Here is a 26126-nt window from a genome sequence, read left to right on the forward strand (position 1 = left end):
TGATGACCCTGCATAGATTACCATTACAACACCATCATGACTCTGTATCGGTTATACCACTATAACACCCTGATGACCCTGCATAGATTACCTCTATAACACGCTGATGACCTTGCATAGATTACCATTATAACACTATCATGACTCTGTATAGATTACCTCTATAACACCCTGATGACTCTGCATAGATTACCATTATAACACCATCATGACTCTGTATAGGTTACCACTATAACACCCTGATGACCCTGCATAGATTACCATTATAACACCATCATGGCTCTGTATAGATTACCTTTATAACACCCTGATCATCCTGCATAGATTACCATTATAACACCATCATGGCTCTGTGTAGATTACCACTATAGCCGTGTTACTGTTCATAGCCGTGATCTCACTCTCGAATCCAAACTATTTCATTAGGATAAGGTGTACATAAGGGATAAACGGCAATGGTATAAAGGCAGATGGTTAATGAGTTGTAACCTTGTAGCCCAACACAGACACAGGGGCTTGAACCAGGCAGTGAATTTCAGCGAGGATATCACACAATTTCCTACAAAGCGACAGACAGCAAAGGTTTTTCCGACTACTGCAATTTCGCGTTTGAAGTGAGAGGTAAGATTTACACACTTATCAGCACCCTGCAAGAGCAATCCATACATCGGCGACCGTTCTCGGCCGCTCTTGTAGCAGATACACGAGTTTGGTTTCCATTTCAAACGATTAGTTAGCAATTACGGAGGCGTTCGTTTCGGTTTAAGAGGATATCGTTGCAATTTTGGAAGTTTATTTTCCTATTTTGGTGATATGTGGTCTGTTTTGGCGTATATCAGTTCAGTTTTGATGATTTGTTCGCCGTTTGTATGGTAGGCCTGTACATGTACCTACCAAACACCGATCTGAGAAACAGGCTAGCTATTCTCGAAATGTTCGTAGCCCTAAGAACTTCTTAAGCCCATTCTGAACACATTGGCTACGATCAAAGTTAAGAATTCTGTGAAGGGCTACGAGGGATCGTTTCGTACTGCCTCCCTCTCTCTCTCTACGAACGTTTCGAGAATAAGTGCCCAGATCGTTTAGGGGCCTACGAACACTGAAAAAGGGAAAACGGTAGCCGTGCCAATTTTAACCTAGAATCTGTGCTTTACTGAAACAGTGTAATCCCAGATATAACATAAATTTTATGTTTACAAATTCTATAATTTAGACTTTTTAGGCACATCTGTCACCTAAATCGCTTCACCGTTCCTTTTGCCTTTTTGGATGTATTCGGTATTGGTATCAAAACTTCGGTCATCGTCTAACAATATTCCCGAGCTAATCTGTACACAACATATAATCAAGACTAATAAGCGGTTTAAAAATATGAAGTCTTCTTGCTGTGAACTCACACGGAGTATAGTCGTTAAAAAGAAAACAATCAAACTTCGGGGGACATCATTTCATTGTAGTGTACATTTTCTGTTGAGCATATATACTTACAAGGCTAGATTTGATTATACAATCACTGAACCTCACAAGTATATGCATGTGGTGTAGCCTGAAAGGGTCTTTGCACGCAAACTGTCTTGATGACTCACATACATAAGGCAAACAATATCAATACTTACGTGACTAAAACTTCCTTGTTAATGAATACCAAAGAACGAACTTCATTGTATTTCTTGATGAATTCATATATTGTTATGAAAGACATTGCTATTGGATGTAATTATGATTATTTCATATCTTTAAATATCAGTTCCCACGTGTTTCATGCACTGGGTTCGTCACGCGTCACGCGTGTGTGATAGCGGAGAGCTCATCCACGGGAAGAAGTGCCAGCTGATCTGTGACGACGGGTATGACCTTGTGGGCGCTGCAGAGGTCACATGTCAGCAAGACGGTTCCTGGAGCAGTGACCTGCCCACGTGTAAACGTAAGTGCCATTCTCAGCAGTCGTTTGTTCCAAGTAATGATAGTCAGCGAATGATTATTGATTGCGTCATATTTTGTATGCCTTCAGTAACGGTTATCTCAAACAGAATTATATCGCATTGACACGACCGGATCTGATAGTGTACGAAACTAAACCTGTAAAATTAGAACTCACAATTAAAAGTATAAATACCCACTCTCTCAAAAAAGAAACGCAACCCTTGTTTTTTTTGGTAATGTTTATATCAATTTTAACTGGTTATTACATTTGTATTTTTAAAGATAATGCCATGAAATTTGACATGGTGAACCTTAGGTCAGCACGGTATAAGGTAACAGTTAATGCAGGTCAGTATCGAACTCTCAATTTACGCTAGGGGGCGTTGTCTTCAGTATCTCGTTGTAGAGCCACGAGCTCTAATCACAGCAGTGCACCTCCTCGGAACAGAACGAATCAGACGGCGGATGTTTTCCTGGGGATTGCTCTCCACTCTTCCTGGAGTGCTTCGGCCAGTTCAACCAACGTGCGGTTGTGGTGTACGTGCACGAACACGACGATACAGCTGGTCCCACAGATGTTCGATAGGATTGATGTCTGGCGATCTGGAGGGCCACGGCATCACGTTGACGTTTGAATTCTGTAGGAATGCCACTGTTGCACGAGCTGTATGAGGGCGGGCATTGTCATGTTGAAACAACTCCCTCTGTTGGTCGATTATCGGCAGAAGATGTGGCTGTAAAGACGTCATCAATGTACCGTTGTGCCGTCAAATTGCCACGAATGATGACCAAGTCTGACCGTTGGTTGTAAGACATGGCTCCCCATACCATGATGCTTCCTCCTCCAAATCTGTCGACCTGTCGATCGCAGTTCGGTGCAAAACGTTCATTTGCTCGTCTATAGACACGTTGTCTACCGTCACGTCGTTGAAGAAGAAAACGAGACTCGTCACTAAACCAGACTCTTCTCCAGTTTCTTAGGGTCCATCTCCTTACGTTAGTACACCACCTGAGACGTTGGCGTCGATGTTGGCGTTTCAAGACGGGCCCAACAACTGGTCTTCTTGCACGTAAATTTGCCTCATGTAAACGGTTCCTGATGGTTTGGGCCGATACTCTCCTCAAACCTGGCACCTGTGTTGCAGTGATGGTGGGTGTGGCATGTCGATTACGTAGGTGGCTGAGTCGAATAAAGCGATCCTGAGCCGGTGTGGTGATCCTAGGTCTACCGCTCCTGGGACGATCTTCAATTGCATGGAACTGTATTGTAACGATTCCAAAGTCGTGAGATTGTTGTTTTGTGTACGTTTAGATGACGGGCAACTGTTCCAAAGCTTCCCCGGCCTCAATGCGACCAATGGCAATATTTCGATTTGCTGTACTCAAACGGGGCATTTTCGAACTTGTTTTGCAGAGCAAATTATGAGAGAAAAATTACAAACTACGCGTGCTTTTAAAACCCTCTACATGAACTGTGTTTTCAACGATTTGCACGTGCAACAGGCTTTTAGCATTTTGTACATGACAATTTCGCACTTTCTCAAATAACACGGATACAAAGGTCATCATGTGTGAAAATGGTTCCGTTTGGGAGCTTATACTGATCAGATGGGAACGTATTAACAGTATTTTGAAGAAAATTCTAATTTACATTCACCATCTTTATTCTAGAAATGATGTCAGATATTTAGATAGGGGTTGCGTTTCTTTTTTGAGAGAGTGTAGAAGTGCAACTAAAAACTAAAACTAGAACGAAGTTTGATTTAACGCCGATTTGAAGAATATTTCACTTATCACAAGGGTGTCGGGGAGGCAGTCCCGAAGTGATGCAGATCTTAAATACTTTACAAAACAATAAACAAGATTCTTACCAGAATAAAGCATGGTCATTGTTGTTACCTGTCTGACATTCAGCTGTGGTGGATACGACGAGGACTGGTAGACTCGGAGCTCGTATACGCTGTTGATGAGAGATAAATAGTTTATTAATGTGTCACGCATACAACTCAGCATTTTGTTACACTATAAGAGCGCAATATAAGTTTAAATGTCCAGCCAAATTGGCTTATGAGACATAGAACTGTTTTAAAACATAGTAGTACCATAAAAAATATATATATATGGTATAGAGCATAAAATGCATGTTATAAAACGAAAGAAAGGATTAAATCACATGTTCCTTCTTTAAACATTAGAAGGGTAACGTAAATGGTTATGGTTAAGAATGTAACTAAGTATAGAAGCACTATCCATATAGATAAAACCTGGAATGTTTTGTTCAGCTGCTAAAACTAACTTATATTTCAAATCCGAGTAAACGTAACAATCAATAAGAAAGTGTGTTTCATCTTCTACAGCAGCTTGTCCTATTCCTGTACAGAACTGGCATATTCTGTCGTTCAGTGCGGTAGGAGACTTAGGGTATCTTCCTGTCTCAATTGCTAAGTGGAGGTTACCACATCTGAACTTAGATAGGATACGTTGTTGATCCCGACATTTGACTGTCCGAACGTAACAACTTGTTTTAGGTTCAGTCTTGAATGTTCTATAGGTTCGGACCTTGTTCCCGTTAGGTTTGTTGTGGTCGTTTCATAATTCACGTGTCCAGTCGTTGATATCGCATTGAGTAAAAGAGTCTTTAAATGCATCCATTTTTGTCTTACTTGGCATATCTGTGTCGATTATATCTGTAGCACCATGGTTTTCCAACAACAATCTTTTTTTCCAAGATGTTGGCTTTGTTTTTCCCCACTCATGTATTATACGGACGATTCTATCGCTTTTCATCTTGTTCAGTCTTGTTAGGAGTCTGCAAACCTCCATGCGCTGTGTCACTGTCACTATGTTGGAGCTAGGTTGGAGTTTTGTCCAGTTCTCAGGAAGTATTTGCAGGCTCTGTTCTGTACTGTCTTCACCTCTCTGTACGTGTTGATTCCCCAGATTCCGGCTCCATAAAATAGCACTGGCTCTACAAAGCATGTATAACTTTGTATATACATCAAAGGACATACCTCCAGCTCTGTTAAACTTGGTATACAGGGAAGAAAGTGCTATCAGTCATATCCAAGTGTTCATTTAACCATATACCAAGATATCGATAGCAGTTGGTATACTTAACAGACCTATCTCCGCAAGTAAACTTGAATTCTCTCCTCTCCCTTGATGGCATACGAAAGTGAATCACTTTAGTCTTTCCAATATTTATGTCAAGTTTCCAACTGCTACACCATTCCTGCAGAACATTTAACATTTTCTGGAGAGATTCTTCGTCCGGGGCGATGAGGGCGATGTCACATCAGTGACATCGACTCCGCAATCTAGCTTTTTTATCTCTTCCGCTATGTCGTTGGCGGAAATGGAAAAAAGAGAGGGGAGAGTTTACAACCTTGTTTTACGCCAATGTCAACTTTAAAACTGCCAGTGATATAGTCATTGATACGTAATGAGCAACTGACGTCGTCATACAAAGATTGCACTGCGTCGATAATTCTCCCTGACATCCCCGTCCGCATCAGTTTCTACCAAAGATATTTCCTATCTACCGTGTCAAACGCCTTACGGATATCCACAAAGCATAAAGTTGATTTTTTCTTCGTTTTGCTGTTGTTGATTAGACTATACAGAGAGTATGTGTGATCTTCACAGTTCCGGTCGGAGGGAAAGCCGTTCTGTTCCTCTGCTAGCAGCCTATTCCTTTCTAACCATGCTTGAATTCGGACATTCAGGATATCGGCGTACACCTTGCAGGGTACAGATATGAGCGTAATACCTCTGTAACCAAGCGGCTCCAGAGGGTCACTTCCGTCCTTTGGTATAGGTGTAATGATGCCCGCGCACCATGCGGTCGGGCTTACACTGTTTTCAAAACAAAAGCTTATTATGCGGTGAAATAACTGGATGCACGTTGTATTGCTTGATGTCTGCTTGTCCAATCAAACCGTCATTAGACAAGTTCAAACAGCACGAAAGGTCACGAGACAAGCGATGTAATCTTCAACCCCATTTCACTTTCCCTCACCATCATAGTTTTCCTTTCAAAGCCAAAACGTGCCCCGACCTTAGCAACTTCACCTGCACTGACAACTACAACTACGGCAGTATCTGCTCCCTGTCCTGCGACACCAGTGTCGGCTTCAGCGTCACCAACCCCAGCATCACTATATGCTTGAAGACCGGGCAGTGGTTCCATCCCGTGCCACAGTGTATAGGTGAGGGGTCAGAATTACATGCACATTGTTGGTTTAATTACCTATAAGTAGAATTTATTATTGCCAGTAGAATTTATTATTGCCCATCTGCAGTAACACGACAGAGTTCACAGTGTTGCAAAGTCCGAGACGAACTTACGAGAGTGCTCGCTTAAACCACAAAGTTATTGTCCATAAGGAAGGAAGACTATTACATTAAGATCTAGTCCACGAAATGAACATATTTTACCGATAAAAGGGATTTTCAGGCTTGACACCCATTCTAGACTTGCATAGGCTGTTCTGGGTATATATGTTTCTGGGTTTGTAAAACAGACAAGAAGATATTAGTGTACCTTCCTAGTTTCTTGCCCTGCCCTGCCCTGCCCTGCCCTGCCCCTGCCCTGCCCTGCCCTGCCCTGCCCTGCCCTGCCCTGCCCTGCCCTGCCCTGCCCTGCCCTGCCCTGCCCTGCCCTGCCCTGCCCTGCCCTGCCAGATGGTAAAAACATCCATGTCAGATGACACAAAGTTTCTGTCCATCAGATACTGCAGCGCCAGTCTTCGACAACTGTCCCACCGAGAGTCTCATGTTGTTTGCGGACCAGGGCTCAACTCTGACAGCAGGAGTGTGGGGCGACATCACAGCGACGGACAACTCCGGGAACGCTTCCGTAACACAAGTCGAGGGGTTGCCGCAAAGGTCGATGTTTCCGTCAGGGTCGTCAGTCGTCAAGTACAAGGCTACTGATCCGTTTGGCAACGAGGCTATGTGTACATTTAACATTGTGGTCCAAAGTGAGTGAGATGTTCTCGTTGCCCGTTTTCACAGAGTTAAGTTCACTCCACTAATTCTGATAATGCATGTGCTCCACGAACAGAAGATTCAATGCTTCTGTCTCATAAGTGAGTCTTCAAACCGAGGCTGGTCGACCTGGAAAGGCGCCATATGGACAATAAACCTAATATAACATAATATGACCTGGGGGGGGGCTCAGATACAGTGTTCAAAGTGTATAGAATTAGGGTAAAGCGAGCAAACCGATCTCAGTCTCACTCAACGTCAGTTGGTCACGTCTTCTGTAGAACTGAATCCAGAGATTTCATCGTTCATCACACTCGTCTTCAAGACAAGTGCATTAAAGGCAATGGTTTTACCTTCATAGAGCCTCAATAAACTTCTAGATTTGTGAGTTCGACGTCTTCAACGCTATGATGTTTGGTTTGTCAGTACCATACCTCTGATTCTGACATACGTGAACAACGTGCATCGGTTTCTGCACCTAGTTAACACATCGTCTAATACCTCCGACTATTGTATTGCAATATAGTTCGAACTATATATATTAAGGATTTGAGCAATTAACACATTTTTCAAGGATTAATCCTCCATCCTAAATGAGGTTTTAAGGTTCGTTATATTTCAGCCCTGACCTGCAGTCCTCCATCCGTCACAGCCAAGATGTGGTTTCAGTGTACCAATGACTACATGTATGGATCCGAGTGTGCTCTTGGGTGTACGGGAGCCTTACTGAATGGATCCAACTTGATGGCATGCGCGAAGAAGAGCACATCACCACCTGGCACCTACTGGGAATACAATGGCACCCCAGCCCTTCTGCGAAGGTAAGCCTTTAACTACCTTGTGACTTTCTCGCCATGGCCTGTATCTGTGTATGAAGTCTGTCGCCATTTTCAACAATGTTTGCCTAACTGAAGCGACAGAAAAACTGTTGAGTAAATCATTGTCAGTGTGCTGAATGGTGATGGAACATAATATCATTCGAATGTACAGAGTCGGACCCGTCCTCACAATTGTTCAAAAGAAGAGGACCAGATATCTGGTGATATTGTACATGACTCATCAAATATCGTGCAGTAGGTTTGCGCCACGTGTCAAATACATCTGGTATCACCGTTCGGGCCACGATCATAGTCGTTCAGACAGGTGTCATCACTCTACTGATCACTGTGCTGTTTGTATTTTCAGATGTTCAGGACACCTACGACATGATCATTTGAACGCTAACGTGTTTTATCACCTTTAGCGTGCACACTTACTTCGGCATGATCAACAAACTAATACCGCTGGAATCAATATTTTTATCATTTTATGTTTTCGTTTTAGCTGCATTAGAATGGCAGCTTATAATTAATTCGGTCAAACATATTTGGCTTCTGGAAAAAGGGGAAACAAGTTTGAAAAAAACACTGCTTTTGGAGCATGGGAAAAGATGAAAATATTCTCATAATTAGTAATGCTATTTCAGAAAGGCCCTGCCCCGACCTCGAACCGCCACAGAACGGTGCTCTTGCTTGCGACGCTAACTTGGCCAGTTCCTTCTGCAGTATGCAGTGTAACGACAAATATGACGTACCATACAATGTGGAGCCTTTGTACGCTTGTGCCTACACAACAGGGCTGTGGAAGCCATCTGAAGACTTCCCCGACTGTACCGGTGAGTTTGTTTGTTTGTTTGTTTGTTTGTTTGTAAGCAATATTCCAGAGTTATATATCGGCGGTCTGTAAATAATTGAGCCTGGACCAGACAGTCCAGTGATCAACACATTTGGGATACGATGACATAAGTCAACCAAGTCAGCTAGCCTGAGCACCCGATCCCGTTAGTCGCCTCTAAGCATGATTTACTGAAGACCAATTCAAACCTGGATTTTCATAGGTTGAACCAATCTCACTCTCTATATTTATTTGCTCTCTTTGCCAGTCAAAGCCAGGAATCAGTTTACTTTATCGAGTTGCAGTATTAATAGTGGTATAATCATGGATGACTTTCTACACCACCTCGGGTGTTACAGAATGTATACGATTCTGTTTATCGGTATACGATAGATTGTGTATTTCGTCCCACCACAGTACTATTTGATGGAACTGTATGTCTGTCAACATTTGGACTCAATATGGTTTTACAGTCCGTCATCGTCCTGGTTCGGCAAAACAGCTGTCGGAGATGTTGTACTACACGGGGGAGTGCGAGGATGAGGAGACGCTGCTACAGATCAAGGAAAACCATCTCAACACCATGCAGAATTCAACCTTTAGCGATGTGTGTTTAAAGGCACAGTGTTCGGTGGATAACGTTGAAGTCACTTGCGGGGAGCTTGGAAGGAAGAAACGCGACACAGACAACAAGTATGGAGTAAGTTATGGAGCTGGGTTTAACGTCCCTTTCAACGGTATTCCAGCTGTAGCTCGGTGTGTCAGCTTGTTGTGAGAGTATGTGAGTGAGTGAGTCGCATAAGCAATATTCCAGCAATAGCAGGGCTTGGAACACCAGAAATGGGCTTTCACACATTGTACCCATGTGGGAAATCGAACCCGGGTCTTCGGCGTGACGGGCAAACACTTTAACCACAAGGCTACTCCACCGCTGTTACTTCGAAGGGTCAAGCTATATTCTATTTATAATATCATGTTGCTGTGTGGTAGCCTAGCATATAAAGCGTTCTCTCGTCACGCCGAACATCAGCATTCGATTCCCCACATAGGAACAATTTGTGAAGTCATTTTCTGGTGTCCCCTGCCGTGATATTGCTGGAACATTCCTAAAAGCGGCATAAAACTAAACGCATTCATAATATCGCGTCAGTGGAAACCATAATGAACGACCTTTGCACGAGCTATCATTTCTATTTAGACAGACCCAGAAACGTACAACCTGACCACGCAGAGCAGGAAGCGCCGATCAACAGTAACCGCCGTTATTGTCAAATGGGACATCATCATACCATTCGACTGTGAAGAAATGTCGAACAATGATTGCATAGATCATCACCTGGCTATTCTAAACTCGTTATCTGCCTCTATTACCGAGATGGCAAACAACGGTGACTTCCAACACCCAGTGCCCGGATATGAGACCCGCGTCGACGAATCGTACTATCCGGGTGGAATAGACCTGGTGTGTGGGGAGGGGATGTGGGGCAATGCACAGACTGCCTCTTGTGGTGAGAGAAATAAAATATACTTAAAAAAACTTTCTATACGAGCGTAATCATAAGACGTTTTCCTTGTTTGTTTGTTGTTTAACGCCACACTCAGCAAATATCAGCGCAATATGTCGGCGGTCTGTAAATAGTCGAGCCTGGACCAGACAATCCAATGATCAACAGCATAAATGTCCATCTGCGCAATTGGGATACGATGACAAGCGTCAACTAAATCAGTGAGCCTGTCCTCCCGATCCCGTTAGTCGCATCTTACGACAAGCATCCTCTGCTCAAAGCGTTACGCGTTCATCCAACGTTAAGTGTCACACGTTAGTGTTATTCGGTCTTTTCAGCCGTGTGTCCAACCGGAACGATGTACAATGCTACGTTAGATGACTGCAGCACGTGCCCAGTGGGATTCTATCAGGATGAAGACCACAGCTTCTCATGCAAGTCTTGTCCTCAAGGTTCAACGACTCTCAAGGAAGGGTCACGGTCACGGAATGACTGTCTCGGTAAGTACTTGTCATTTTTGTATTTTCTGATCGAGAACCACTCAGTAAAGCTCCATCTTTAATGTGATGACCTGTAAATTATGTGAGGACCCCGAACTGATATTATCAACAACAACCGAACCTGACAATACGTTCTAGCCTTACACGAAAGGTCAGTCTTATTATTAGGTGACACAGACTCCGTTGGGTGAAATATATAAATGAGTGGTAAACTGATAACCACAGGTGACACCAGGTTTTCGCAAAAAGAGTTGGGATATCCTGCTCAAAGTAAGTGACAAAACCCTTTCCGTCATCACAGAAATGTACTACATGAAAAGTAAGGGATATTCCATTTTGGAGCGATATTATTAGCGAATCAAGTTGCATTATTGCATAGGGAATTAGAAAACACGCCAATTCCGTGCAAGCATTTATAGAACGTCCAGAACGTATTGGGACGGCCCAGTCATGGTGCAGGGTGGGATCACTGGGACTGGCGGAACATATTTACAGGTTATTCTCGGACGTGACCCTGGGTAGTACTACCGTGACAACGTCCTGCAGGCAGACGTGGAGCAATTTACGCGGCGACATGGACGTCGTTACGTGTTTGGGCATAACAACGCAAGAGCTCACAGAGCATTACCCCCCTACAATGACTAGCGCTTAATCCACACTTGTCACCCGTCGTCAGGGATATTCGTATACGGCGGTCACATCTTACGGACACGCACGCAGTTGACCGTGGATGAACGTAGTAGACCGTATTTGACCTTAGTTAAAAGCAGTTAGACGTATTCAAGTGTAGTCCAACGTAGATCACCGTAGTTATGGCCGTACTTTGAACTTCAGCAAATCCATGATTTTGCCGTGGTTAGACGAAACAATTTTCAACATGTTCAAAATAGCTCTACGGTTAGCTTGAATGCCAACACCCTATTGTTACCGTAGTGTGAACGTAGTTGACCATAGTTCTCCCTAGTAGACGTAACTGACACTACTGCACCGAGATGTTGACCGTAGTACACCGTGGTAACATGGCACTACGATCGTGTTGACCGTAGTACACCGTGGTAACATGGCACTACGATCGTTTTGACCGTAGTACACCGTGGTAACATGGCACTACGATCAAACTACGGTTTACACCGTTAATCACTACAGTCCAGTAGAACAACGTTCGTGACCGTAAGATGTGACCGCGGTTTTAGACAGTGCGTTTGAATTTTCATGGTGAATGTTGTGATGGGCAGTAGTCGGCTTTGGCCAACCAAAATCTATGGCCCCCTGACGTTCAAATCTCAATCAGATGTTTCCGTTGCACTATTTATCTCATTAAAGATATGAAATAGCAATAGTTGTGAGGCTGTTGTATTGAATATCCCCGTCTTTTCAATGATAAATCATCGACTATATTCAGCCTTTGTGATAAGCGTGTTAATGCATCACTACCAAAACTTGAATAACTACCATATCAGGTGTTAGAGATGTCACATGGCGCTTATCGGTTACTTCCAGCCTACTGCACACCTGGACATGTTTCGCTTTACGGCGTGGAGCCCTGCGCCCCCTGTCGGATAGGGGAGTATCATCCTGCAGGGGACGGAACTGAGTGCTTCACGTGCCCACCGGGAACGACGACCCAGACGACTGGGGCTACCGACTCACAACAGTGTCTGTGTAGGTAGTCGCTTGGTCACATGGTTATCCTGTCATAATGTATTGGTTACTACTCAAACACTACTCACAACAGTGTCTGTGTAGGTAGTCGCTTGGTCACATGGATATCCTGTCATAATGTATTGGTTACTACTCAAACACTACTCACAACAGTGTCTGTGTAGGTAGTCGCTTGGTCACATGGATATCCTGTCATAATGTATTGGTTACTACTCAAACACTACTCACAACAGTGTCTGTGTAGGTAGTCGCTTGGTCACATGGATATCCTGTCATATTGTATTGGTTACAACTCAAACACTACTCACAACAGTGTCTGTGTAGGTAGTCGCTTGGTCACATGGATATCATGTCATATTGTATTGGTTACATCTCAAACACTACTCACAACAGTGTCTGTGTAGGTAGTCGCTTGGTCACATGGATATCCTGTCATATTGTATTGGTTACAACTCAAACACTAATTTTATGACAGAATGAGAACAAAATTAACACTAGGGCCTCGTTTTACAAAGTTATCACAGCGCTACGACTGTCGTAATTCTACGTTACAGTATAGGAGGTACGACAGTCGTAGTGCTACGATAGCTTTGTGAAACGGGGCCCTTACGTTTAAAAACAAACAGACATATTTGATGGTTCACCAATCATATCCAACCATATGCAATACATAAAACGTATTGTTCATATCTTATAATTATACTTTGACTATTTTAAGACGGGTGTTAATATATGTTAGCTAGTCGAGCCTGGACCAGACAATCAAGTGATGAACCATTAGCAGTGATCTACGCAATTGGGATACGATGACATGTGTCAACCAGGTCAGACAGCCTGACCACCCGATCCCGTTAGTCATCTCTTACGACAAACATGGGTTACTGAAGATCAATTCTAACCCGGACTATCCGGAATAGGTTTTGCTCTATCATCATAATACGAAAACACAGTTTTCACGTAGGTGAACTCAATAACAGTTTGAATGTGTTGTTTATCTGGTAGAGTTATATGAATCGACCTTTACTTTGCGTACCTTTCCCCCATCTTTGCAGCTTATGAGATGGCTCTTGAAGGGCCTTGCAGTTTGACCACAGATAATCAACTTACCGACTCTACGAATGACTTCACTTTGACCATGTGGATGAAGATGAAATCAGAGGTCCAGATGTCCATCAAGGTTACAGAGGCTTCGGCTGGAGATCAGCTGGACATGAACATCGGAAACGTGATTTCTGTATCTCTTCACGGGTGAGTGTTCAAAGTTATGCTTGCAATGTTTAACGATAAGGAAACTTATAATTTAAAACTTATAGAAATTATCAATTATTTCTTGGCCGACATCCTTTATTGGTTAAATCTGGTAATTTTTTAGCATTTCTTTGAGTGGCATTTTCGAAGTTGGTGTCACTAGAAACTTTAATGATGACAACTTCTTTTATTCCGTGAAAGTGACGTTTTGATACAGACATTTGTACAATAAAATGAAGTCCACAAAGTTTGTCAACAATTTTAGCATGTGTTTATTGTCAATTATGCATACATGCTGATCGAGCCGAACAAATTGAGTGTTACGCAATTGTTATTTCCAATTAGGGGAAAAGATGAGCAAATGGTCCAACGTGTTGCAATATAAACTTTACAGATTCTGTGCTATGATTACGTTCTGGTGTCAAGGCACATGTCTCCACATTAAGACGTCTTGGGATGGCAATATGTCGTTTGTTATTTCCAATTAGGGGAAAAGATGAGCAAATGGGCCAACGTGTTGCAATATAAACTTTACAGATTCTGTGCTATGATTATGTTCTGGTGTCAAGGCACATGTCTCCACATTAAGACGTCTTGGGATGGCAATATGTCATTTGTTTATCATTCTAAATACCATGCATGTTGCTCCTATTTGTCAATTTATAGTACAGAGGTCATGTCTGGCATCACCATGGAAACAGGGGTATGGGCATTCTTAGCCTTGACCTTCACTGGTACCGACAGTACGTTGAGGCTCTCATAAGGGAGACAAAGAAGCGTCAGTGATGGCGATGGGATCCGTCACTTCCCCAGTTGTAGCGGCGGCGTCATCGATGGAAGTGAGCCTCGGCGATGCAGAAGGTAATCACTCTCCGTGTACCAGATTCGAAACGGTCGCAGGATCAATCTTACTTGACATGCGCGCTACCATACCAGCTAACGATATGTGATAAGCCTCATAGATTAGATTCAGTGGTGTAGCTGTGTCAGAGCTCTCAATCCCCTTTATTTGTACATGCCAATATACCCTTATGGTTTAAAAGTTGGGTCATCGCAAGGAGACCCCTGGGTTCGATTCCGTTCTTGTGTCCCACGCCACCATTGCTGAATTTGAGGCGTAAAACAAACTTCACTCACCATACAGTTTGTGTTTCAGGGGCAACAATCCGAAGCATGTACCTGTTAAAAGGACACTTCTACCAGATGAAATATCAACAACGGCGGCCACGTGTGACGAGACTTATGACGCCGATGTCGTCTTTTCCTTAGGAAGTATGAGTTCCACAACACCAGACAGGGTCGAGGTCCTAGCGCCAAGTTCATGCACAAGTGGGTTGTACATACGATAAGACCATCTGATAATTATCGTGTCCTTCATTCAGTCACTACATATAATACATGTATAACATGTATCGTAGGTTGGCCATGGGGAATACAAATCTATATCAACACATACAAGATTGTATTAATGCAAAGAGGGTTAGAACCGGTCCCACAGAAGCCGGGCTTATAAGAGGCGCCTCACCAGAATGGGTGGACAGTTTCACAGACTCGACTGAGGCATGACCTCGAAGTCCAACTGTGTGTGTTGATGCTCATGATCTCAATCACTGGATTGTCTGATTATTTACAAAACATTAAAAGCTGGTCAATTGACACAAATAAATGTAAATACCAGATGAAATAACATCGGAATATTGTAAATACACTTAATTAGGAGTAGACTCATATTTTGTTGAGGATTTTCAAAGTGCCTCCAGAAACAATCATGAGATAGATACCGTTTCATTAATATTATACTGAAACTGATATGTTAACATAGCAAAAGTAACGTGGTTTCCGCAATGCGGAAACCTGATAGAAAGTGGACTGAAACTTTACTTTCAACCTAGAATCCACTGAGTTACCATTCTATAAATTGAGTTTCCGCAGAAACGGAAACTTGCAATTAACCACTTTCTAAGGGTTTTCGCAAGGTATCCGTTACCCAGACTCCAACAGGTTTTAATTTTAAAGTAATACCAACATTTCATAGTTTATGTCATGTCAGAGACGGCAACTCCGTCCCAAACTCACTTATTCAGTCACACTTCATTCAAGGAAACCGTGTCTTGAATTTAATCAAAAAATGAACCCTAGAATGTGTATTAGATGACTCGTTTTGCTGACCCGGGTGTTTTCGTATTTCACTGATTGCAGCCATTAACCCATGTGACCCGACTCCGTGCAACAACCACTTGTGTGTCACAAACGGCTCCACCTACACCTGTGTATGTCAGAACGGCTTCACCGGTGAAGACTGTTCCGTGCCCCCAGACTTCTGTACTGACAACCTGTGTGAGAACGAGGCGACGTGTGTAACGGGGACCAGCAACTACTCCTGCATCTGTGCCCACGGGTATCAAGGAATGTTGTGTGGGTCACACATTGGTAGGTGACAGTGTTGGGCGTGGGTGTAAAGGGTATCAAGGAATGTTGTGTGGGTCACACATTGGTAGGTGACAGTGTGGGGACAGTGGGGTGTAAAGGGTATCAAGGAATGTTGTGTGGGTCACACATTGGTAGGTGACAGTGTGGGGCGTGGGTGTAAAGGGTATCAAGGAATGTTGTGTGGGTCACACATTGGTAGGTGACAGTGTGGGGCGTGGATGTAAAGTGTATCAAGGGATGTTGTGTGGGTCACATATTGGTAGGTGACAGTGTGGGGGTAAAGGGTATCAAGGGATGTTGTGTGGGTCACACATTGGTAGGTGACAGTGTGGGTGTAAAGGGTATCAAGGATGTTGTGTGGGTCACATTGGTAGGTGACAGTGTGGGGTAAAAAATGGGTAAAGGTATCAATGAATGTGTGTCTCACACATTGGTAGGTGACAGTGTGGGGCGTGGGTGTAAAGGGTATCAAGGAATGTTGTGTGGGTCACACATTGGTAGGTGACAGTGTGGGGCGTGGGTGTAAAAGGTATCAAGACATGTTGAGAGGGTCACCCACTGGTAGGTGACAGTCAATGAACTGCTGGAGGGATGTTCGGGTCATGAATTGTTGACAACTGACCAATGCCTGTTGATTAAGAAGGGTCGATGACCAGGCCGGTCGTGGGTCCCTGCTACAATTGTAGAATACTCACTGGTTGCTGTGATTATAAATATAATATTGCTGATCTCCCTGTTATAGCGACACTGTAGTTGGTGTAGGCCACACATGGGTCAGCTTAGGCGCAGCGCACCTTTATTTCTGGCGTCAGGACAAAATGTCCACTTTTCTGTACGTGTGACAATTTTACTGGCGTGACATTTTCATAACGTGTGACATCGCTTTATCTCCTCAGTGAACGGAGGATATTCAGAGTGGTCCGAGTGGAGCACGTGCTCAAAGACATGTGGAGGAGGGGAGACAACTCGGTCCAGGGCTTGTGACAGCCCGCCACCGGGTGTTGATGGAGACAGCTGTGTGGGGGCAGACATGGAATCAGCCACATGTAACACAGAAGATTGTCAAGGTAACCGCACCTGTATTAGGGTTTAAAATCAAAGCTCTGACCATTAACAACAAAAATATTATGCTCTTGCAAAGTCAACTTGGAATGACAAAACCATTCAATTCCTATGTACCGATTGCAACTTTAAAATAAATCCGTGTTAGCGTTTTATTGAGGTTGTTTTGAGTTGACCTCATTTCATTGTTTCGCTTCACTGGAAGTGATATGATGGTTTTAATGTCTCTGAACAATAACATATATATAACTCTGAGAAGACTTTGCACGCACTTCCGTCCTGAACAAGATCCTAGGCCACCAGTTGCCCCTCAACCTGGGCCGTCCTGGTTCTACTCTATTGTAATAGGCGGCCTTAAAATCATGTCACTAATTCACTCACGAACGAACGATATCAGAATGACACACCCACTGTCATAAATACATATGACTATTGTAAGTTTAATTTCAATATTTGTCTAACAGGTGTGACACCAGACGTTATGAAAACTCAAACTTCTTTTTCAGAAAACCATTCAGATTCATTTATAGGGTGATTCTAAATATATCTAGTCTCAAAGAAAATCATATGGGCACGGTGAAAATGTCAAGCATTTGGTTGAAATTAAAACCAGATGATGACAAATAGTGACTTAAATACGTAAATGCAACTCATTTTGACACGTAACTGAATGACTGGTGTGACATATTGTGAAGCAGCTTCTCTTGTTTTCATGATCCTCTGAACCCGTGAAGATCAGGGTTAGAATTGATCTTCAGCAACCCATGCTTGTCGTGAGAGGCGACTAACGGGATGGGATGGTCAGGCTCGCTGACTTGGTTGACACATGTCATCGTATCCCAATTGCGCAGATCGATGCCCATGCTGTTGATCACAGGATTGTCTGGTCCAGACTCGATTATTTACAGACCGCCGCCATAAAGCTGGAATATTGCTGAGTGCGGCGTAAAACTAAACTCACTCACTCTAATCACATACAAACGGACACTGAAAGAGTGCAATATTTGGATGAGATAAAAACAAAACCGATGATTCCGAAATGGTGACTTAAATCCTTAAATCCGAAATGATGTAAAGCTCCTTCTCGTGTTTTTATGGTCCTCTGGGTTTCTTTATAATTAACCTGTAGGTTGTGTGTTTAGTCTGCAGTGTAAGTCAGCTCCGTCTCGGCAAATACAACGATCCGTCCGGTCCAGATTGTAACAGTACTGATACAGAGATGAACTGTAGCGTCGCCTGCCTCCCTGGCTACTTTACATCCACCGTGCAGGTTACTCGCTTTACCTGCAAGGAGGGGGTCTGGACGCCGAGTCTCACCCTCACGTCGTGTACAGGTGAGTGAGTGAGTGTGTATGGTTTTACCCGCTTTTAGCAATATTTCAGCAATATCACCCATGTGGGGAATCGAACCCGGGTCTGCAGCGTGTCGAGCGAATGCTTTAACCACAAGGCTACCCCACCGCCCCAGTGTACAGCTGAGGGGATGCAGTTGGAAAAATCACAATGAGGAAACTCGACGAATATATATTTCCATGTTTTTGTTTATTGGTTCGGGGTCTTTTAAAGCAATACACCCAACAATATTACATCTCTCAGACAGTAGGCTGTAGATATTCGGGTCGGGACCAGAACATCTAGTGATTGACATCATGAGCATCGATTGTTTGTTTGTGTAATGTGGCACTCAGCAAGATCCCAGCTGTATGTAAACAAACGACTTTGGACCAGATAATCCAATGACTGACATCATGACTCGTGACAGGGATCTTCAGTGGATTCATGTCTAAAGCATCAACAATGAGTTTAGGGTGGTTATAATGTGTACAAGTATGTTCAGGTGACAGGGCTGTTTTTGTCTACTTTTGTGCATGTTCGCACTCAAACTGGAATACATGTTAACATGTATTTAAATATTTAGGTTTAATTTTACTGCAGGGTAAATCAACATACACACGTTTTACAGCCAACCACAAACCTAGTGGCGACGTCGTGCCCATTTCACTTCTTGCCGCCTTTCTCTTGATTTAGCGACCTCAAGGAGGTCAAACCTTGGACATAACATATCTTATATGGTATGGTCTGGCAATAAACTAGAATATGCTCACCCCAGTCAGAGGAACAATTGTGCCTAAAATTGATGCATTTGAAATCTCTCCAGACGTAACGTCTCCTTCGGCCTTGACCTTGGTTGCTGACGTCAACTATACCAGGGAGGGATGCCTTTCCGCATCAGAAGCCAATGGCCTGAAACAGCAACTTGAACAGAACATCAATTCGCTGCCTTGTGGTTCCGACCCTGATTGCAAATCCACGGTAAATGTCCCAGATTGCACTTCTGTAAATCCGGAGCCTTCTGCCAGAGTGGATTTAACCTTTGACCTACCGGAAGGTGATCTTGACCTTGCTGGCTACATAAGGACTAATACGGGTAAGCTGTCTCTGCGTGAAAACAACTGTTTTAACAACGATGTTTTTGTGTATCATGATAAAATCAATAATTCTATATTCATTGTTTATTCGTGTTTATTTGTATTGGTTTTTTCAGCGTCTGTTGGACTTCAACGTGTCATCAGTGCTATAGAGATACTGGAAACATCAGGAGCCGAGCTTCAGGACAGAAGTGACATCTTTCAAGCTACATCCAACAACATCGTCTACATTCCAGGTCAGGTGGTCAACGTGATGGCCATGGCCGAGTGCCCGGTAGGGTCTGTCGCTGATAGTGGTTTCTGTGGTAAGAGCTAATTGCTGCATTCAGGATTTACGGTACATTTGTCATAGTCCCTTTTTAATATCTTTTAGTTTCATATCCGTTTCCGTATCTTTTGTTAGCTACAACATTTATTCGTCCGATGTTGGGTATACACCATACACTACATTGTAACACATGTTATCTTGGGTTCCTCACCCAATATACGAGCAGCCTCGTCTATATATGTAGCTGCAGTGACCAAATTACCCATCCGATGATAGATTCGGACAATGTCAAAGAGGCCTTGTCAATGTTATGTAACAATGTGCATTTTGTTGAAATGATGCTTGTTGTCTGGGGCATGAAACATGTAGCGTGCCTACCTATCAGCAACGCTTGTCTCCTTGGTCAGTTTGGGGAAATAATATGTCATTCCATGCCCGCAGAAGCGGTGGGGTAGCTAAGTGGTTAAAGCGTTCGCTCGTCACGCCGAAGACTCGGGTTCGATTTCAAACAAGGGTACAATGTGTGAAGCCCATTTCTGGTGTCCCTCGCCGTGATATTGCTGGAATATTGCTAAAGCGGCGTAAAACCATACTCACTCGCTCATTCCATGATCTCTATTATCTGCAAAGGTTGGGTATATTTGAAGGGTGGGCATGAGAGTTAAGCGGTTAAGCCCTAAGGGTCGGTTTGAACATTAGCTTATACACAAATTACAGCTTAATGTCGAAAGAAAGGACGAATTCCCAGGGGTAGGTAAATATTGCGAACACTTTTAACCAGATCAGCGGTCATTCAGATTCAGGGAGAGTGAGTGAGTGAGCATAGTTGTACGCATTTTTTTAGCAATATTACAACAACAGCACGGCGGGGGACACAAGAACTGAGCCTCACACATTGTACCCATGTTGGGAATCGAACCCGGGTCTTGGGCGTGACGAGCGAACGCTTTAACCACTAGGCTACCCCTCCAACCCCAGACTAAGGGAGAACGTAAGATCACTAGGCCACAGCTGAACTATTCACATACCGCATCGTTCATCAAAGGTGAGAATTTGTGGATGTCAACCTCGACGTTTGGGAGTATATTCTTACTCCTACATTAGGTGAATGAATAACTTGGAAGCAGATAGCAATAAGTACATGCGAAACAACAGCTGTGCTAAGACAAGATAACAATGATGGGCACTAAACAAGGGAAGCCAGTGGTCAATTGGCGCTGATTGGTCATGTCATTGAACAAATAGAAGACAGGAAATAATCCAGGCATAAATAGTCCCATGGGTGATCAAACGCTGATGGGTAATGGACAATAATAAAGAAGTTGACATCCATAACGACTTCCCTTTTTTTGTGTTTTCTAAACGTCTTTCAAAGACTTAACATAGGTCTTCACATGTCCAGAAGTGATACTTGTGAAGGAATCATGGTGCCCCTTGTCATGTTCCCAGGATTCTGTTCCGCGGGTATGTACTACGAACAGAGCAGCAAAATCTGCCGTTTCTGTGGCAAAGGGACATATCAGGACCAAACAGGACAACTCAGCTGTCAGCCCTGTCCCCCAGGGAAGACCACGCCCTATCTTGGCGCGACACTCCTGGAGGATTGTCATGGTGAGTATGAAAGAAAGATCAAAAGAAGGACAGGAAGTAGACAGAAAGTAAGAGAAAGAGGGAGATAAAGGTAAAGAGAGAGATAAAAAAAAACGTTTCAACGTCATAAAGGATTTACCACATTTAATCAGACAGGTGCGTAGGTAGATAACATCTAAAGTATACTTATAGATAAACAAGTTACATAGATACGTAGGGATAGAAATTAGTGTTTTCATGTATCAAACCAAGATTATATGCTGTTTCATTATGTTTCAGATACAGAATCAGATCCTCAACCCACAGAGACAAAGAATAACCAAGAAGGTAATTACTTTACACTATTCCAGTAGTCCTGTCACTACTTCCACCTAGAATATTATTCCCGTGTAAGACATGTTGAGTTTTCATGGAAGCAACGAAGGAAACGAACGATGAAACTGAAGCCTTGGTATGGCTGGTTGTCTGTGAAGGATATACTCGACAGGCAAAAAACTTAGGTTCGAAGTCCGTCTTTTTGTGTCCCTGACACGATATTGCTAGAAAATTGCGAATCACAGAAGGGCCCTTGAAATCTTGATCCTCAAGAAGGTCTTGTTGGCGATTTCACATGTTACTAATCCTAATGGATGGTAGTCTTGAAATGACCTCGAGTCGATGTCGTTTAGAATTTGAATTTGACAAATTTAGGGGCATAGTCAAGATGGTTTCTGAAATAGGTACACGTGTATTACGGACCAGGTATATAAATTACATGTTTTCCGCCGCTGGTGTTGTCACTGGTTTCCAGTGGTCCGTTCACGTGATATACACAACTGTTTATCCTTTGTAGTAAATGGTGTTAGTCTGTTGGTTGTTCTCATGAAAAGACGTTCTATATTTCCAGAAAGTGGACTGACTCCAAACTCTGCTGAAGCCACACCGACGAGGTCCTCCGGGAATGTCGATACCAATCTTGGTCAACCAGGTCAGTTGCAAACATTTGTTGTTACAGATAACTTTCTTTATCTCTCAGACATTGGCAAATGTGTCACGAAAAATGTGTCAAGTTACGAGAAGAGTAAAGTTTTGAGACCAACTTGAATGGTCGATGGCGTGAGATGTTTCTCAGAATATCAATCAGTGGTTTGTCTGGCTCAGTTATTTGCAGGCAGCAATGATATAACTGGAATATGGCTGACAAAAGACTAAAGAGGACAACTAAAAAAGCTCAAAACTAGTTCAGAAAATAATTTGGTACTTTTGACATTTTCAAAACCAAATACATACGTGTGTTGGAATCATGACAACATCAACTATGATGTTTGCTGTTGCCACAGGCTCCACCTCGCCAAGTAAGGAGAAGATCTCGGGTACGACTATCATCATGATAGTGGGTTCTGCTGCTGCTCTCGGTGGTCTTGGAATCATCATCGCCTTCTCGGTCGTTATCTACAAGAAGCTCTCAGGGTAGGTGGACCTCCTCCAAGGATTTGGTTTGGTTGATGTTATCGCCACACTCAGCAATATTTCAGCTACATGGCAGCGGTCTGTAAATAAACGATTCTGGACCAGACAATCCAGTGATCATACGATGACATGAGTCAACCAAGTCTGACCAAGACTGACCACCCGATACCATTAGTCGCCTCTTACGACAAGCATGGTTTGCTAGAGACCAATTCTTACCCGGATGTTCACGGATTCCTCCAAGGAATGAGCATCTGCCCGAAGAGTGAAGGGTCAGTTGTTCGCTTCCGGCTGCTTAAAACATGATACTTGTTGTTACCCTGTCTTGTGCTCGTCTTTAACAGTTTAGGTCGACTCGAGGTCTTTCAACAGGCCTCCACTTGAAGACCTCAGAGATGTATTTTCACCGGAAATAGCAGATGTTGTCCATATAGTCTAAGACCAAACCAAAAGATGTTGAAAACTGTACTTCTTGGCCCTCAGTATTGGTGGGAATAAACCATGGCCGGTCGGCTCGGGATTATGGTACTGTGTTTGAGTAGGGTATTTAAACAAGGGCATGGTTACTCAGTGGGCTAACACTATTAGACTGGTAGTAGTCATTTACAATGAGGGAGTGAGTATGGTTTTACACCGCCTTTAGCAATATTCGAGCAATATCACGGCGGGGGACACCAGAAATAGGCTTCTAATATTTTACCCATGTGGAATTGTACCATGGGGAATCGATCCCGGATCTTCTACGTGACGAGCGGGTCCTTTAACCACTAAGATACCCCACCATATACCATATACACCTCAGGGTGAAGGAAACCTCGGTATTCCGGACAGTGAAATATCTAGATTAACAAATATCCTGATAAACGAATTGTAGGTAAGAGCATTGATTAATATCATATTTACAAGGTGTCGATTAACGGAATAACTTGTCTGAGTATTATGGGCAGTATATATCCTCGAGAAGCATCTTTAATTTCTTAATCTGATAATTGCACGTCAGTGAAATCTCATTATACCGGAACTGATAGCCCGGAAACCACGTCTTACAGATTATCACTTCCGAGATGTACAAAGGAACATTATTCTATATCCTGACTACAATCCAGACATTTGCAAATGCAACAGATGTTACAGAAAGGCGCTATAGCCCATACTCACACGTTCCATTATCATATGGAATTTAGAAAGTGTGCTACAGACTTCGAATGAATTTTGGACTGGTAGGGTAGCCGAGTTGCTAAACTCGTCGTTCGAGATGCCGAAGACCCGGGTTCGATACCCCACGAGATTACAATGTGTGAAGCCATTTCCGGTGTTCCCCGCCGAGTTATTGCTTTAATAATGATAACAGCCGCAGTTCAAATCCATGCTCACTGACATACACGCCCGAATGAATTTCTTTCATAGTTATCATAAAAATTTATTTCATAAAAATGAAACACTTTTTTTCCAGAAAATCCACCAAGGTAACAAGTATCAACAAACGCCACACAAACGGGACAAAGAACATGCAAACTGGCCACCTGAAAGTACGACCATACCAACGTCCTCCCGAATATTTCGATGACCCATATCGCCCGGCCAGTTCATCAGCGGTGTACACAGATATAGAAGACGAGGTGTGCAACCAGGAAGGGATATACTACACCCCTATAGGGGCAACTGGTTTTGCCCCGTGGTCACCCAACATGACCCCCGTGTCGCACCAGACCCGCCCCAAGGCCAAACTTCCAGGGTCATATTTCTAACAGAATTTCTGCGGCTCTTTTGGGGTGGTTGGATAGCCTGATGGTTAAAGCGTCCGGGTCAGATGGCCCACATGGGTACAATGTGTGAAGCCCATTTCCACTGTCCATGAAACTGCTGGAATATTGCTAAAGCGGCGTCAAAGTATATTCACTCACTCACTTCGGCTAATTTTCAATGAAACAGATGCATGGAACATTCTTTTACTGTACACAACATTTCATATCTTAGAGGATATAGTTGATAAACAATTTTGGTATGTTGATTTTCGAACAATGTCTATTGTTTTGACAGCTTCAATCGGTGTTGACGGCTCACAAAGCATTTGTCTGTTGACATTCCAGACTGAAACGTTGATGATATAACTAATCTGTTGGAATTATTCGGATCAGATATTGGGAGTGAGATTGGTTTAGTGGCCCTTTGAATTGTATCTTAAATTAAGGGGTACCAGCTTTATGCAATGTCGCTAATCTTCATAATCTTGTGTAACCTGTGAGCTAACAATCCTTGAAACATTACGACGAACCGGGACAGGTGCCTGGCAGTTCAAAGGGAGGCAACTCTGTTCAACAGCCTTCTCAATGCATCTCGGTTGATGAATTTACAACTCTGTCTATATAAGGGGCTATAATTCCAGTGACGAATGTGTATAACTGTAACAAATGTGTAACTAACCCTGAGTCAAAATAACTCAGGTGTATTCAGTGTTTTAAGTGACATTTTAGAAGTTGATATGACAAAGACGAACACGTTTTATGGACAGACAACTTTCTTTATTGCAGTGGTGATCACTTGCTTGATAACGGTGTTAGCATCTACACTGAAACGTCGCATCTACTGCAATACAGAAGTTTCTGTCCATTAAACTTATTCGTCTTCGTCTTATATTCGATCTGTCACGCCTTAAATATATTTCACACCCTGTTGTCATTCTACTGTAGTGTACATGCCATTGTGTGTATATATATATATAGCCACATGCTGACACAATTATCATACGGCACTCACGTGTTTAGTGAGTTTAGCTTTAAGCCGCACTCGGCACTCACGTGTTAAGTGCGGACCCTTGTAAACAATGCCGTTTCCTTGACAACGAGCATTATATCATTTAATGAAATATGACGTTATAGCTAATTCTTGTCAAAAGTGTTGTTTGTTTATGCTTTGTTTTTTTCTGTGTTGATTTTGTTTTGTTTCTTTTTTAGTTCTTTTAGTGACTTTATCATGCTAAGGATGAATCAATCCCGAGAGCCCTCGGTCTGTTCAGCTGGTCTCCTATGTATGGCAATGAATGGACGTCTTGTACATAAATGATGCCCTCAAAAATAGCGTTTCGAATATCCTTTGTACGTTCTTAGCACCGAAAGCAAATTGTATATGTATATATATATATATATTAAATCATTTTCGAAATGAATATTCTCATAAGTATAAATATCTTTGTGGAGATGTTGAAGATACTGCTCTATAAATGTTTGGATTGCATGGTGTCTGTGGCTACTGTTGTCTCTGTTATTGCAGCGTGGATGTAACGAAGTAAAATTGCCCTCAAACTGTTACCCCGTGGGGACAAAGGGTGGAATCTGTCCCCAGCATTCCGTTGCTAGTCTTAAGAGGCGACTGGCTTGGGCAACCGGTTTGCTGTGGGTTGAATCCCTCTGTCAATGAC

At 43.0% G+C, this 26126-nt stretch overlaps 1 protein-coding gene across 1 annotated transcript; it reads left to right on the top strand.

Annotated features, from left to right (window-relative positions):
• The first annotated feature begins 488 nt into the window (after positions 1–488).
• LOC124270221 (sushi, von Willebrand factor type A, EGF and pentraxin domain-containing protein 1-like) lies at positions 489–25367 on the top strand. The gene is made up of 23 exons (XM_046705260.1): positions 489–621; positions 1748–1924; positions 5964–6131; positions 6654–6905; positions 7535–7733; positions 8378–8421; positions 8528–8566; positions 9039–9265; positions 9764–10073; positions 10409–10570; positions 13285–13480; positions 14249–14341; positions 14637–14809; positions 15680–15910; positions 16807–16977; positions 18115–18306; positions 19131–19400; positions 19518–19706; positions 21119–21280; positions 21539–21586; positions 22146–22226; positions 22579–22708; positions 24162–25367. The coding sequence occupies exons 2-23, from the start codon at positions 1762–1764 to the stop codon at positions 24454–24456; spliced, it is 3795 nt and encodes a 1264-aa protein (XP_046561216.1). The 5' UTR covers positions 489–621; positions 1748–1761; the 3' UTR covers positions 24457–25367.
• Positions 25368–26126: the final 759 nt, after the last annotated feature.

The sequence above is a fragment of the Haliotis rubra genome, unplaced genomic scaffold (assembly GCF_003918875.1).
Source record: "Haliotis rubra isolate DU_JTF1 unplaced genomic scaffold, ASM391887v1 Scf150, whole genome shotgun sequence".
Classification (NCBI taxonomy): domain Eukaryota; kingdom Metazoa; phylum Mollusca; class Gastropoda; order Lepetellida; family Haliotidae; genus Haliotis; species Haliotis rubra.

Bases quoted from the DNA above. Each gene is read 5' to 3' on its own strand.
- LOC124270221 (XM_046705260.1), top strand. From the start codon at position 1,762: ATGCACTGGGTTCGTCACGCGTCACGCGTGTGTGATAGCGGAGAGCTC. The intron at 1,925-5,963 runs GTAAGTGCCATT...TTCCTTTCAAAG, and splicing joins TGACCTGCCCACGTGTAAAC to CCAAAACGTGCCCCGACCTT. The intron at 7,734-8,377 runs GTAAGCCTTTAA...ATGCTATTTCAG, and splicing joins ACCCCAGCCCTTCTGCGAAG to AAAGGCCCTGCCCCGACCTC.